General features: G+C 38.3%; 1 protein-coding gene across 2 annotated transcripts; it reads left to right on the forward strand.

The window, feature by feature from the left end:
• The first annotated feature begins 1,895 nt into the window (after positions 1-1,895).
• Positions 1,896-13,954, forward strand: il21r.1 (interleukin 21 receptor, tandem duplicate 1). Of its 2 annotated transcripts, none has more exons than XM_040030823.1 (10): positions 1,896-2,054; positions 4,848-5,053; positions 5,345-5,426; positions 5,671-5,782; positions 6,920-7,095; positions 7,533-7,666; positions 7,783-8,005; positions 8,143-8,224; positions 9,527-9,620; positions 12,323-13,954. In XM_040030823.1, exons 3-10 carry the CDS (start codon positions 5,366-5,368, stop codon positions 13,028-13,030), a joined length of 1,590 nt encoding a protein of 529 aa, XP_039886757.1. In that variant the 5' UTR covers positions 1,896-2,054; positions 4,848-5,053; positions 5,345-5,365; the 3' UTR covers positions 13,031-13,954. The 2 variants fall into 2 exon arrangements, with proteins under 2 accessions (XP_039886757.1, XP_039886758.1); XM_040030824.1 differs by having other exon boundaries at positions 7,783-7,969.
• The last annotated feature ends 954 nt before the right edge of the window (positions 13,955-14,908 follow it).

Consider the following 14,908-nt stretch of genomic DNA (forward strand, 5'->3'; position numbering starts at 1 on the left):
GCAAGAAGGTTCTGAGTTCGACTCTCCCACCTGGCCGGGGTCTTTCTGTGTGGAGTCTCCATGTTCCCGCCATGCCTCCGTGGGTTCTCTCAGTGTACTCCAGCTTCCTCCCACAGTCCAAAGACATGCAATTAGTGGGGTTAGGTTAACTGGTGAATCTAAATTGCACATAGGTGTGAATGGTTGTGTGTCTCTTTGTGTTACCCCTGTGACAGACTGGTGACCTGTTCAGGGTGTACCCACCTCTCGCCCTATGGTAGCTGGTATAGGCTCCATGCCCCCTACAACCCTGTTAAGGTGAAGGGGAAGAGAATGGTTGGATGGTAAGTCTTGTTTTCAGTATCCTGTTACTGAAAAGACACTTTTCCTCTGTTTTGGATCCTTTTTCACTATTCTGTGTGAAAAATGAATAAAACCTGAGTAATGAGTCACTGGAGCAAACACAAACTATTAAAATAAACAATTTAATTAATATCTGTGTGTATGCACAAAAAGAAATAAAGCTGTAAAACTACTTGTGGTTTTACTTCCCATAAAACAAAACTGTCTATACTGCCACCCAGTGGAAAAAGTTGTCTACTGCTCCAGGCGGAGATCCTGTCACACGAAACTTTTGCTTTATGGTAGCTCTGAAAGGAAAAGTCTGAAACATTTGAGTTTGAAACACCTATTCTGTCTATTTTTTTTATTATCTATCTTATTAACATTATCATTTATATATGCATGTATAAAATAAGAACTCTGCAGACTTCAGGAAAAAAATTAATGAAACAATGAAGTTGATTAGACTTTCCAGGAGTTTCTCTGACTACTGTTCCGCATTTATCGTCATGAAAATATTTTTAACACCTCCAAATAAAAATATTTCAAGATTTTTTAAGAACTTCATAAACCTGCAAGTTTACATAAGTAAAATTTAAAGGGACGAGCAACGGTAGATGCGGTTATTTGTAAGTAATCACTTTCAGGGACAAATGATGAGCACACATAACATAAACAGAAACATAAAGAGCAAAAGCATTTTAACAGATGGGATGGTGAATCGTTTAAGACATATCTACTACCGAGATGCAATGTTCTTCTTCTTCTCGTGTATTATTAACAGTTTTGTCACATGAAAGTTTGGGGCTATCCAAAAACAAAGGGACAGAGAAGGGGAATAACATCGCCACAAAGGACATGTCACGAGTTTCCCTGTATGACTGGGCATCAATCTTTATTTATACAGGGAAAATTCCCAAACCATATTTAGTTTTCTAGTTTAATCTTTTTTTACTCTCTTTCTTCAGCAGCTCTAAGACTGAGCTCAGCACTTTACCAAAGTGTTTTTGTTTTGTTTTGTTTTTACTATAGATAGAATCATGAAATGGAAAAATAACACAATGACAAAAAGTATATTGCTGATTGGTACACACAGCAAAGAGTGTTGCACCTCCAACGTGGAGGTGCAACACTTGCAAAGTAAGAAGCAAGCTAGAAAGGAAAGGTGCAGCAGAAGGAGGAAGCTGATCTCAAGAGGTGAGGTCTGAGAACCTCTTTACCTCCCAAATACATGTGCAAGAAAAAATACAAATCATGACTAATATATAGTATAATATTATCAATTTTTGCTTCAGCACCACATTAACTTAGTTTAACTGACATATTAATTAAATGTTTAATAGACATTAAATATTAACTTTTACTAGAGTATTTTATATCCGTCTCCAGACATGCCAGAGTCTCCTGAATGTCTCTTACTAATAAAATCAAAGGTTGTCAAGTTGTTGCTGACTTATTTTGGCCCGTTTGTTACGGTGGAATTGGGTAACTTTAAGGAATGTCGTTGCTATAACGAGACTGGACCACACATGGGCGCTGTGTATTTCATATAGGGTCTGTAAACTGATAAACTGATAGGAAGGGGCTGGTACGTGCACCAAAGGTTCTCTTCCACTTTTTGGATTCTCAGTCTCCAAAACAGTTTGGAGTCAAAAACGTCCCAGAGTCTCCCGGTATCGTGTCTGAAAACACGACAGAAGAGGTTCTCTTAAAAAAAAGCTGCTAATAAATTGGTGAGTACATTCAACAGGTAATTACGTGAAATTACATGAATGTCAGGTGGTGGTGACGGGATGGGGGGGGGGGAAGAGAAATTATAGAGCAAAATTTTAAAAAATTAAAAAAGAAAAGAAAAGAAAGAACTGCTGGGACAAAACGAGTCTCAACATGAGTCCACAAAGTGAAAACGAAACGAGGAAAACATCGTTGCGGGCTTCCCCGGTGAGTACATGGACCATATCCAAAATTAGGTCTGCGCGTACTGTAAGAGTGTGTCGCGCGAAAAAAGGCCCGCCAGTAAAGTCACGCATGCATTAAAACAAAACAAAAAGAAAAACAGTTTTACATATTTTATTATTATTATATTTAAACTGTTATAATATGATTAAATGCAATTTAACCGCTGGCTTTTACAGCCGTGGTTTGTGTGCTGCTATTTTCACATCTCTGATAACTAACATGGTGGCTCTTTTAATGTGACTCCTGAACGCCTTTTATAAGCTATAAGCTGAACCTTTTATATTTGTTCGATAAAAACGCAAATGTCCACGTAAAAGCCGGGAAACGCAGCAGAAGCAGATTTCAAGTGTCGAATTATTTTAAAAATAAGCAGTACAAGTCTGAATTCACTGCCTTTGCTTTTTTGCACATTCTCTCTAGTTTCTAAGGAAAGAAGAACCAGAACTCAGTTAATGTGTTGGTCAAATCAGCAGTTCACATTAAAACCTGGGGGGGCAGGGGGGTTTAAAGTGACGCTCATGTACAGCGCCCTCCAGTGACTATGGAGCGTTTGTGCAAGCCTCAGCAGCTGCGTGTAAACATTTCCTGATCAATCATTTTTCAATACAGAACAGCAGAGCAGTTTATTGGATTTAGGTTTTGAAATTTACAACAAGGTAAAATATAATAATTAAAGTATATTTTCTGACAGAGCAAAAATATGAAGAACAACCTTGTGTCTCGTGTTACACTCGGTCACAGCCCAAGAAGAGGCGAGACCAGATAAAGTGGTAACTTCAAAAATGATACTTTATAAAAACATAATTAAATAAAAGAGTGTGTTTGTCAGTGGTGTAAAGCGTACACGTACACATGGCAGAGTGTGTCTAAAACACAGAATCGTGCTGTTGCTAAGCTGGTGAACATCTGAAGGCTGGCTGTCACTGCAGGAAGGAAGACGCTTTTATATTGCTGCTCAGTTACCTGCTGCAAAACAAAGCACAGAACACAACAAACGAAGTGGAGATGCCTCGAGGTCAACACAGCTGTTATATGAATGTGATACTACCCGGCACATCTGTATACTGATGATTTTCTCTTGTATCAAAAACGTAAAGCACTTCTCACTATAATGCAGAGCTCTGGGAAATCTAAAAGGCCAGCAGGCCCACTGCAAAGACAAATCAACTGTCTTTTAGATTCATAAAGAAAGCGATCTATGTGCAAAACACAACAGGATTGTCCTGTGCCGCTGAGCTGGAGTCTGAATTTTTATAAGTAAAAGGTCTAAATATACTATTCGTGTTGTGTGTTAGCAAAGAGGGCTGCACATCAGCTGGAAATTTGTGCCCGGTGTTTTCACTCCCATTTTCTCAGCTGCATGATTTCATAAGATTAAACTTGGTAGATTTTGTCTAATCATGCTGAGAAACATGTGGACAGACAGACAAACCACACAGGAATTACAGGAGCCATCGTCACTTCTTTTCCTATTTACATTTAGGTGTCTAACCGCTAAATGGTGGTTAGTGTTTTGTTTGAGAGTTGCACTTGAGGAAGAGGAAGACGAGCAGTGCTGCTTTCAGTGAATGCTCGGTTTGCTTGTCAAAGCTCCATTTTGCTAATAATTTGGCTTTAGCCCTTACTAACCTTTAGACTCTTCAGACAGAGTAATAAAGAAAGATATATGACTGTGCAAATGTATTGTTTATTGTATTATGCACGACTTCCCTTGCACATCTTTTGCATCTTTCTTTTTTTATTTTATTTGCCTGTCCTGTCCGGCACTGGAGCAATCAGAATTATCGTCTGAAGGCTTTAGAAGAAGTCATGGGGTGAAGTGATATTTTAAGCTTTGCTCTGTTCCACTGACTCTTTGTTATTTTTTTCACTTTTGTCTTTTAACCTAGTTAAAGACACTGCAGATGCTTGGCTTTGTGTAATTGTGTGGTAAAATGGCATTTGGATTTGACTAATATTGATACACTGACATTAAATAGACATGTCTGCACACCCACACGGTAATGTCAATCTGATTACACCCCCTTGATATAAAGCTTGATACTGTGCTCTTTTATATTTAAGATAATAAACTGTTTACACCTGGAATGCGACTCGAGAAAGCTGCTATTAAATGGGTGAGCTGCAAACATTTAGAGCTAATTTGATTACTGAAAGCGAGTGCCGAGGGGCTCAGCATCAGCATTATGACTCATATGGCTAGACGTATTGCAGTTTGCTGGAATCTTCTAAAAAAGCCCCAATTAAGTGTTATTAGGTGGTAAGTAGGTGTGTGTGATGGGGTCTTTTGGAAGGTGTCAAAATTATTACAGGAATGAAACATGTTTTGAACAAATGATGCATTATTAAAGTTATATTATTATATGATATTCTTCTAAGAGTAAAACATTTTACGACAGTCGGTAAAAGAATAAAATGTTCTGGGGTTCTAAATATGCTAAAATGGATTCACCCCTCGGTCTTCAAAAATCTATTTTTGTCCTGCTTTTTGTTAAAATTAGGTGACACAAATATGGCAGCATTGTCTTGATGATAATTTCAGTTTCCTGTTGACGTTTTCTCTCTAGTTATCTGTTGCATATTCATAGTGGTGGGAAGCACCACACTGACTCTGCTCAAAGAGTCTGAAACCACATCCTTAGTCACGCTTGTGACTATGACGCCCGACAGCCTCAGCTTTGTTCCGCTTGGCGTTCTCACACAGACATCAGCGCATCTGTGACTCTGACGCTTCGCTCACCGGTAAAGTTGCTGGAGTTTTAATTAGAATACGGTAAGATCATAATTTATTTTTCTCAGTGAAAAACTGAAAATGCCGAGATTATGATCATCCAGTATTAATTTGATTATTTTTGGATTTTGAATTTGTTAAGAAAAGTATACGGTGTAGTGTTCTTGCTAAACCTGACGCTCATCTCGTCAGATATTCATTTTTAGCCACTTACTCACTTTGTCCAAGTTTAGAAGTCAGTTACAAAAAAGCTATTTATTTATATCTTTTTAAAACACTTTTTTTCTGCCACACAACCACAGCTTTTTCTAAATTCTTCTGTGTTTAATGCAGCTGTTAGCAGCGGGTGGCCCCATGGCTCCCCAACATGTGTTCTTTTTCTTGCTGTGGTGCCTCGCTCTTTTCCTTCATGGAGGTAAGCAAGCTCTTTGTAATCTTTTTGTTTTCTTACTTCATTGATTTCTGTAGTTATTGATCCATTTATTGTATTTCGGATGCGCTGACTGTACGCTGTGGGTTTGTCTTGTCGTGGTTTTTGTGGCTACATTTTTTATTAAAATTAATTTCTTCAATTGAGTAAAACTGCAAAAAAAGAAATGCTTTGGTTTTGAAGAATATTGTTAAACTGGAAAACTAATAAATGTTAATGTTTTTTTTAGCATCTACATCATTTTGCAATGTCACCTGCTGGACAGACTACGATGAGTTGTTGAACTGTTCGTGCGCAGCCTCTGTGCCGATGAATCCCCTTAACATCAGTGTCATTTGCAGGTAAAAGTTGCAGTGTGGCTATTTATGCAAACACTTTGTGGAGGCTTGTTTGAAATGATTGATTGGTTTATGCATTACCAGCTTCAGTAACTTTTTTATGGTATAGATGTGTTGTCAAATCGTCCAGTTTTAGTGCATAAACTGATTTTCATCTATTTGCCATAGTTGGCATGAGGAGCTGATCGACCAGTGTTGCATTTATACCAGTGTTTATGAATTAAATACAACAATAATAGGCTATCTTAGACTTTATTTCTTGGTCAATCTAACCACAAGTGGACACATCAGAACTTTCTTGTGTCTATATCATTTGGGTCCAAAATTCCCTGACTTTTGGTGTCATTTCAACTAGAAGGTCGAGGATCTCCCCTGCACACTTTGCTTAGGGAGAATTATGCAAAAAAGTTTTCCCATCTAATGTGTGTGTAGCCCTACAGGCCACTCCAACTGGTGACACTGACATCGCAATTTGTGACTTGCAATAGGGTGCAGGAGATGCCAATGAAGGACCACCACGTCCTGCACTGATGACGTATTTTGTTGTTGGGGTCTCGTTGGGGACACATCAGGACACATTAGCTGTTAGTCTACAAAGCAACCCTTACTTAGCCTATTGGTGGTTGTTTACACTTGCACGAACAGCCGTCTCCGTGTGAACTGATTGCCCAAGATGGGTTTAAAACAAGTGTAAGCCTTTAATCTTTATCTGTATGTCACAGAAAACAGGTGGCACGAACAAACATTTTTAGATTTATGTCTCATTAAAGAGACAGTATGTAGCATACAGTGTATGTACCAGAGAGACAAACTGCACTCCCTGGCGGCGACACTGTTTCAACACCACTGAAGTTTTAATCGCTTTAGTTCATATTCATTATATTTATTAAATATTTAGCGCTCCTCAGTTGATCAGTTGATGCTTTTCTTTTTCATATATGATAATACAAATAAAAAATGTTTGGGTTTTTAAAAATCACTTTAAATATTTAACAGTGGGCTTCAAAAAATGTTAATGGGCTAATGAATATTTATGTTTTTATTCAGGTGTATTTTGCTTATAGAAATATTAGCGCATGACTGAACCACCTGCAAATCATCAGGACACCATTAAAAACAGTCAGTTTTGTTTTTTTTTAGGGGTGAAGATGAAGACGTTGATGGCAGCTGTGTTATCCGACCGCCTCAGTCCTGGTGTCAAATTTATAAGCCTTTTATTGATGTTGCATCAGTTGGAACAGTCTGCAGCACAACAGTCAGTGAGGAAGGCAGCTCATTCATAAATGAGTCATCCAGCTGGAACCTGAGTGAAGTGGGTAAGTAAAACTGATAACTCCTCAGTCTGACATTTCACTATTTGTCATCTCTGCTGAACACATAAAAAAGTCATCAAAACTGTTACAGAAAACAGCCTGTTGGTCCTCCAGTGACATTTCAGTCGCATCAAAATGTGTGTTAAAGACAAATTAAGGCATGTTAAATATGTTCCCTATTTTGGTTATAGGCGTATGGTTATTGATCACCCTCCATACATTAAACAATTTTCAACACAGATTGAGAGTTCAAAAAATCCAGAAGTTACAAGAATCATTCTGGCAACTTTCCCAATTTACCCGAATTGTTGTTTGCCGGTGAATGCCCACCTGTCTTTTTTATACTCGAAATTAAAACAAAAGCTAAAAATAATGTTCAGCTGCCATTTCTGGGCATGCACACATTTTCATAATATTCCCCTGGGGCTTTGTTTTCACAGTGAAACTTAAGCCTCCTTTAAACGTTCAAGTTGAAAACGCAACGGAATTCTACAACATAACCTGGAGCCATGACAACACTGCCGACTGCCTCAGATACAGAGTCCGCATAAGAACGAGCGAAAACTTGTTGAAGGTAATAGCAATATAAAAACCAATAACTTGGACGTGAGATTGGAAAAAAAACATTACTGTGAAATTTCTCAAAAATTCTCACAAAATTCTGATGTTTTTTTATTTTGTTCCTAACAGGATCCAGTTTTCTCCAAGGAAAGAGTGTCAGAAATGCAAATTCTGATAAACCACAATGAACTACAACCATATACCAATTACACTGTGGATGTTCAAGCCACATTTTGTCCTACATATGCCCTTCAGGGTCCATGGAGTGAATGGAGTTCCACTAAAAACTGGAAAACAGAGGCGTTAAATGTCAAAAGTAGCCTTAATGTTCAAAGTAGCATCAATATTGAAGGTGAAAACTTATCCGAATTTATTTGAAAGTGTTTTATGCGTTTACGTTCTGCATGTGTCTTCGTGCATACACTTCAGTAACAGGAAGGGTGTCATTTGTTTGTCTAAGACTAAAAATTTTAAATGCCTTCTTTCCAGGTACTTGGTTGTACATCTTCCTGCCCATCATCTTGGTCTTCTTTTTTTCCCCGTGTCTGTATCTGTGTTATTTACAGAAAACGTAAGTATTTGAAACACTGTTTTGTTTGTCTTTTCTTTTTTAAACCCCAGCAAACAATCACGATTAAAAACGTAATCGTTTGCATTGTCAGATTTCCGCTGAAACTTCATTAATTGCACAAAAAAGAAATAACTCAGCAGAGTTGAAACAATTTAATACTGGAGGTCAACAGTAACGTTTCCAGTAAATGATTAACAAAGCTTTAATCTGCATTTTCCTGGCATCACCTCCCACATATAGAAAAACCACTGCAGCATGTACGTGTGCAGCTCTTGCACTGAAAAGGCTAGCAGACATAGGAAGTTATGCAGAGCATCAGTGTCAGAGAACCGAGAACACCTCGCTTATCAAGTGCACACGGTTACAAGAAACCTACACAAGTTCACAAAAGCACATGAACTCTGTGCTTACATTTGTTCTGTTTGTTTTTTTGCTTTCTCTTTCTTACCTGTTTCAAATAATGATGATGAAATGTTCTTCTCAGTGGAGTGATCACACCTTTTGATATTGGGTTTTTGAAATTATTCTAACGCATCTCTCTCGGGTACAGATGAATGGCTAACACTGTGCCAGTGGCTAACACAGTGTTAGCCACTGGCACAGTGTTAGCCACAGCTGAAAGTGATTCTACACTGATAAACCTTGAACGATCAGTTTTAGTAGAAACTGTTTCAGGGACAAACTGTTGGATTCAGCTTTGTTTATTTTAAACCTGTGGCTTGTTTTATACCGAAAAATGCTCCAAGTGACACGACATGTGACACTATGTCACATGTCATAATTATTGCAGAGAGCTCTATAATAAAAAAAAAGTCCTTTATTATCATTCCAGCCCAGAGAATCATCTCAGTTTAGGCAACAAACAACGCTGAAACGTGCGTCAAAGTTTTCCTCGTCTTACGGCGGTAAAGAATCCTTTCAAAGAATAAATCTAAATCCAGACAAGGATTAGTCGGGTCAAGTCGCAGCGCTGTTAACAACTTTCAAGTGTTCATTTCATAGAAAGGAAAATTTTCTCCACTACTAATAAACTTATCATTATGTCTTATAGATAACAAATAGTCAAATAGCAAGATGTGACTAATGAATTCTGCTTAACTCTGTACAGTCTTTCACATGAAATCTGTTGTGTTATCAGCATTTCTAGTTTGTAGCTGTTGCCTTTGACCACAGCTTCATAACTGCTCAGCTCACGTACTGAAAACGAAAATCACCTCCATAAGACGTGACACTGAGCTATAAATGTCATTTTCCCTTCTCTGCCTGTTGTTTGGTTTTAAAATCATTTCACATTTGTCTCAGGTGTTGTCAGAGAAAACTTCAGGTGATTATGTACATCCCGAGCCCAGATGAGTTTTTCAAACCCCTGTATCACAACTACGAAGGGAACTTCAAGGTAAGACAGCAAAACAAGGTCACTCATTGCGTTTTGTGTGTAATTTCCAAATTAGGCCAGCAGGTGCTGCCACAGGGGGGACTTTCTGCACATCTGGACCCTGTTTTGTGGGACTTTCCCCAGACTTCACACTAAGGGACTCCGTGATGTGAATGAGTCAGTGTGTAGGGGCTTCAAGAACCTTTTCAGATATCAGTATGAAATCTTGTGGGTTGATATTTGTGTATAAAAGTCAAACCTGTTCCACCCCAGTGGAAAATACCACCGGTGAATCTATTTTGATCTTTGATTTGACATAGTATTAGACTAAAAACAGCCTGCTCTTCACCTGAAAGGCACACAAGTGAAAAGGTTGTGGTTTGCACTTTTGAAATAGTTTTGCTGTTTCTTTATGAATCGCTTCATCTTCTATTACCCTGTGTATTTACCCTAATGTGATTTATGCTATTTTTCTTTCTAAGCTTAGGGAAATGTTGATCGTTATTTCTCCCTTTTCTTTATGTTAACTCATTTCAAATCCAAGCGGATAGAGTCTGCACTGTATTTCTAAATAGCTGGGTTAAAATGTCTCTTACATGAAGCACCTTATCATGTCTGCTTTTGCTTCTCATTTGCTGCTTCTTTAGAATAAAAACAATCCAGTACAGCAGCTTCACCACATCTCGCTTATAAAGGAGTGTAGAGCACATTGAAAGAACCTGCTAGTATAATTTAAACATACCTTTAAAATAGACCTTTTACCGCAGAACGGTTCTTCCATTGCAAATGTTCCACATCCCCAGAAAGTATAAAATTAGCCCCGCAGCAATCTTGGTGACAGACCAAAAAAAAAAACCACACCTCCGCCTCAGTTCTCACTCTAGTTGATGAATTTCACCCGAGTACGAGCAACAAGTTGAATTTATTAGCTTTGGCCATGAATGCAGTTGCACACATTGTTCAGTAGAGTGCGCTGCTGCAGCAAATGTCAGAAACAACATCAGGCAAGAGGAGATTATTCTTACTTGGTTTGATAAACAGTAATTCTTTTATTTAACTTTGAGGAATGTAGCTGATAACATACAAGATATAGTAGTTTAAAATTACAACTTTTAAGTTACTTATTTAAACCTATTTTTACAGTTACTTTTGTTTTGGAAACAGAGTCAATGTTGACTGCATACTGTCCCGCTGTAACTCTTTATTTGGAACCAGTTCTTATCAGAAGGTGGCAGTATTGTTATTGGTAATTGAACCTTTTTCAGGGGGGGGCTTAAAACACACTTTACTGCAAACCACATTCACCTATTCCCACACGCTTTCATATAGAATGCCTAGGGTGCTTTAAGCACCAAACAGAGTTGATTATTTTGCTCAAGGAACATTTGAGGAGTGGGGCTTCGCACTGCTTCCCTTCTAATTGTTGGGTAACCCACTCCACCGCCACTTACCCACTTTAAGTTCTTAAAAACAATCTTTGATTTTAAAGACAGTGTAGTCTTTTTCCTTTCTTTCCGTCCTTCTTTTTTTTGACTCTGTATTACGTCTTTCTCTCAGATATGGTTGTAGTTTGTTTGCAGTGTCTTTCACCCTTGTGGTGCAGAGTGCTTCCTTTCTCTCAGCGATTTTAAAAAGATTGTCGTGCTGAAGAGCTTTTTTTCCAGGATGTGGTGGCCTATGCTTTGAGAAACTGATTCATGCTTATCTGGCCATCAGCTTGCTGCAAGCCAGTGGTAATTGCAGAAAGTTTACACCTCATTGCCACATATGGGTTGCTGTAAAGTAATGTGCATTTTAAGAAAGAGACATACTTTAATAGTGCATTAAAGTAAGAATCACTAATATTTTCTTAGAGGATAGGACATATATGCTCCTTTTGAGCTACTCCTGCAGTCTTTCCACATGCGACTAGTCACAGCTTAATTCCTGTTTGTCTAGTTTGCTAAAAAAATAATGATTTCTAATGGCTAAAATGTCAGATATTCTCAAACTGTATTTGTATTAGTAGGAACAAAAAATTTCAGGACCTGTACCATTTTAACATTTCTGGTCCTGGCACTAACAGTTAAATCTTTTGATCCTGTGAAAGCCCCAGACACTTAGGTACTTGTCCGGATGTCTCAACCACACTTGCAAAAGAACCTAAGATAAGGACAAGGTTCTCAATATTAAAGCAAACTTGTTTTGCTTTTTTAAAAGGTGATTTTTAATTAAGTATTAGTTCTTTGGTAAAACATGGTAACAGTGAAAATACTGAAATCCATTATCTACCACAAAAGTCAAATGAACTGATATTTCCACCAGCAGTCTGGCAGCTTTGCTCTCCTCTGGGACCTCCCCATCCTTCCACATACATACACTGAAAGCTGGAGGTGGGGAGAGAAACGGCAAGACCCCCACACATTAGAGCAATGATAATAGATATGATATTCAAATGCAAACACTTCCTGAGTGGAAAAGTGGATGTAGTGGGTTGTAAAGCAGCTTCTGCACAACCTTTTGGATGTGCAGAAGGGTAGCAGCATGCTTGGCAGGCACTCACACTGCAGCCAGTGAATGACACTGTTAGGAAAGAGAGAAAGACTTTTAATTCTCATGCAAATCTTTTGGTGCAGACTGTTTCCTTGAGAAGATGACAAAGCACACTCTTAAACATTAAGCTGACACTTTTTAGCATTTCTTTAGTCCAGCATGTTGATGTTTTCCCCTTTTTTCTCTTACAGGAATGGGTGAAGCCTGTATTCAGTGAATATGATTACCTGAGGATCAGTCCAAATGTTCAGATGATGAGTGAGAAGCAGCATGACATACTTCACTGGAGCGACGAGAAGCAGCGAGACAATGAGGACAACGAGACGAATCAAGGTGGCGACATCCACCACATGCTGCAGCCTCACAGCAACATGCTGCTGCACTTTCCAGACGGTGACAGTTCACAGGGCAACAGCCACTCCACTGGACACATCTCCATCCATACTGTAACCTTATCTGGAGAAGATTTTGATGAGGAAGTTACATCACAGAGCTCCCTCAGAAGTTACCAAGATGGAGCAAGCTTGGGTTCCTTTGAGGAAGACAACAGAGAGCATGCCAGCTATGATTTAGAGGAGCCTCACATGTCCAGGATGAACAGACAAAGTGGGGTATTACCACAGCATGAAAACCGCATATCCAATGACCTACTAGTGGAAAACCTAAACTTCCAGCCTCATGATCAGTTTAATGAACCAGAGAGGGTATCCCTTGACTCATTTGAGCAGTCAGAAGATGGCTACCCTCATGTGGACCTGGACACAATTGATAGTGGTTTTGGGGAGTGTGGCAGCCCCGGAGCATCAGACTCAAATACAGCAGATCAGATCAACTCTGATTTATTTCATCAGCACACGAACTCAAATTCAAATTATGTCAAGCAGTGGATGATAATGTAGCACTATTCAAGAAGACTCAAGCCACCTGGAGAATGAACTCCATGAATCACAATGATTCAAAGTCGACTGACTGCTACCGTTTCAGATTGTTGGGCTGTGGGGCACACGTTTATTTAAGACTTGGATTTGTTGATGATATTTGAATTAGAAAAAGAACCTAGTTGAGTGGTCATGCTGTAATGTTGTGTATTTTTTATAGTTGAATGTTTTTTTTTCTTGCACTATAGTCTTGTTCCGTTATTTTAAAAGAACAGCTCCAAGGGAGAGGAGAGAGAGAAAGAGACTCTATGCCTGAAAATATCAGTAGATAAAAATAAATGAAATAAATAATATTTAATAAAAATACAGTGATTCTGTGAAATGCAAATTCATTTACATACATACTTATGAGTGTTGATTTAATTTAATAATAAAATGCTGCAAAAGTCTGATTATTTCCATGCTGACTCAACAGAATTTAACAAATCCTCAATCAAAATTCTGCTTTGATTTAGATTGCCTGAACATTTTTTGAAATCCAATTATTTTCTCATGGTCATGCATGCTTTGTTAGTTTGTTACTATCAAAGCATGGTTTGTTAGCATGCATGCTGCCTTATCAAGATATTGATAATGTCTGTTTTCCTTGCAAATGCATTTTGGCAGAAACCACTGAAAGTCCTGCTTTGTGCAATGTCAGACAAAAGTGCAAATTTGGAGCAAAATGTTATCTGAGGATGATTATTTCACTGGTCTTCATCTCATTCATCAGCAGGAAGGAGCCAAATGCGTCAGAAAAACTTCATCTCCTGTTGTAAAGAGTCTGCTTGTGTGTCTTCTTTCTTCAGACATTGTGTTTCACTTGAAAGTGTTAAATGTAACTTCATCCATATTTAAAACAGTTTAAAACATTGATCAGTAAAATAAAAGTGTCAACACAATCAATGAATAATAGATGAGATGTTCTATGGTAAATGTTTTTGCATTGTTACGGAGATGTCATTGCACCTCAAAATTTAATACTGTGTCAATTTTGCATCATACAAAGTTTAAGCATGAAAGTGCAAATTTTCTCAGACGTAAGTCTGAGAAAATTTGTAATACATGTTACTAAATTTTTTAGTATCTTCTGCAAAAATGTATTGGGTTAAAGTAAATATCTAGATAAAGTTGATTAATAGTGCAAATTCATGGTTTGCAAATCACCGTGACATTGTGTAACTTTTAACTGATCAAGACGGAATCAAATAAGTTAGAAAGGATATTTAAAGATGAATTATGCTGCGATCACAATATTGCTTTAGCATGTCATCTTTTAGCATCCATATAATTTTCGCATTCTATCAGTGATAGCCTTGAGGCGCTTTTTACTGTGACATAAAGACCCTGCAATATTAGAGAACAAGCCCCAACCATCAGAAGTTCCCCTATGAGCATCAGTTAGAGACTTTGTGAAATAAGAACTCCTTTTTATTGACAGCATCTCCAGCAGCACCAGGCCAGAAAGGGCCAGCCAGAAAGAAAAACAACTTAAAACTAGAGAGTGAGATTATACAAATGCTACTGGCATGCAATAGTTGCATATAATGGGGCTACAGATGTAAGGTACTTGCAGTCATATAGCTCTTTTCTATTCTTATTGACCACTCAATATTTGGAATGGTAAATGGACAGATTCTTATTTAGCTCTTTTCTACTCTCCCAGAGCACTCAAAGCACTTTATACAACATGCCACATTCACACGCATTCATCAGAGAGCAACTTAGGGTTGCTTAGGTTAGTGACTTGCCCAAGGATATTTGGCATACAGACTTGGGGGAGCCAGGGGTTGAACCACCAGCCAAAGAGAGCTCCCGAGCTACAACCACCCCAGTGGACTGCAAGTCAAGGTGAGAAGG

The sequence above is a fragment of the Simochromis diagramma genome, unplaced genomic scaffold (genome assembly GCF_900408965.1).
Source record: "Simochromis diagramma unplaced genomic scaffold, fSimDia1.1 OVJJ01000361.1, whole genome shotgun sequence".
In the NCBI taxonomy this organism is placed as follows: Eukaryota; Metazoa; Chordata; class Actinopteri; order Cichliformes; family Cichlidae; genus Simochromis; species Simochromis diagramma.

Excerpts from the sequence above, each read along its gene's own strand:
- il21r.1 (XM_040030823.1), top strand. The coding sequence starts at position 5,366 with ATGGCTCCCCAACATGTGTTCTTTTTCTTGCTGTGGTGCCTCGCTCTT. Across the intron at positions 7,096-7,532 it reads CTGGAACCTGAGTGAAGTGG|TGAAACTTAAGCCTCCTTTA; the intron begins GTAAGTAAAACT and ends TTGTTTTCACAG. Across the intron at positions 7,667-7,782 it reads CGAGCGAAAACTTGTTGAAG|GATCCAGTTTTCTCCAAGGA; the intron begins GTAATAGCAATA and ends TGTTCCTAACAG.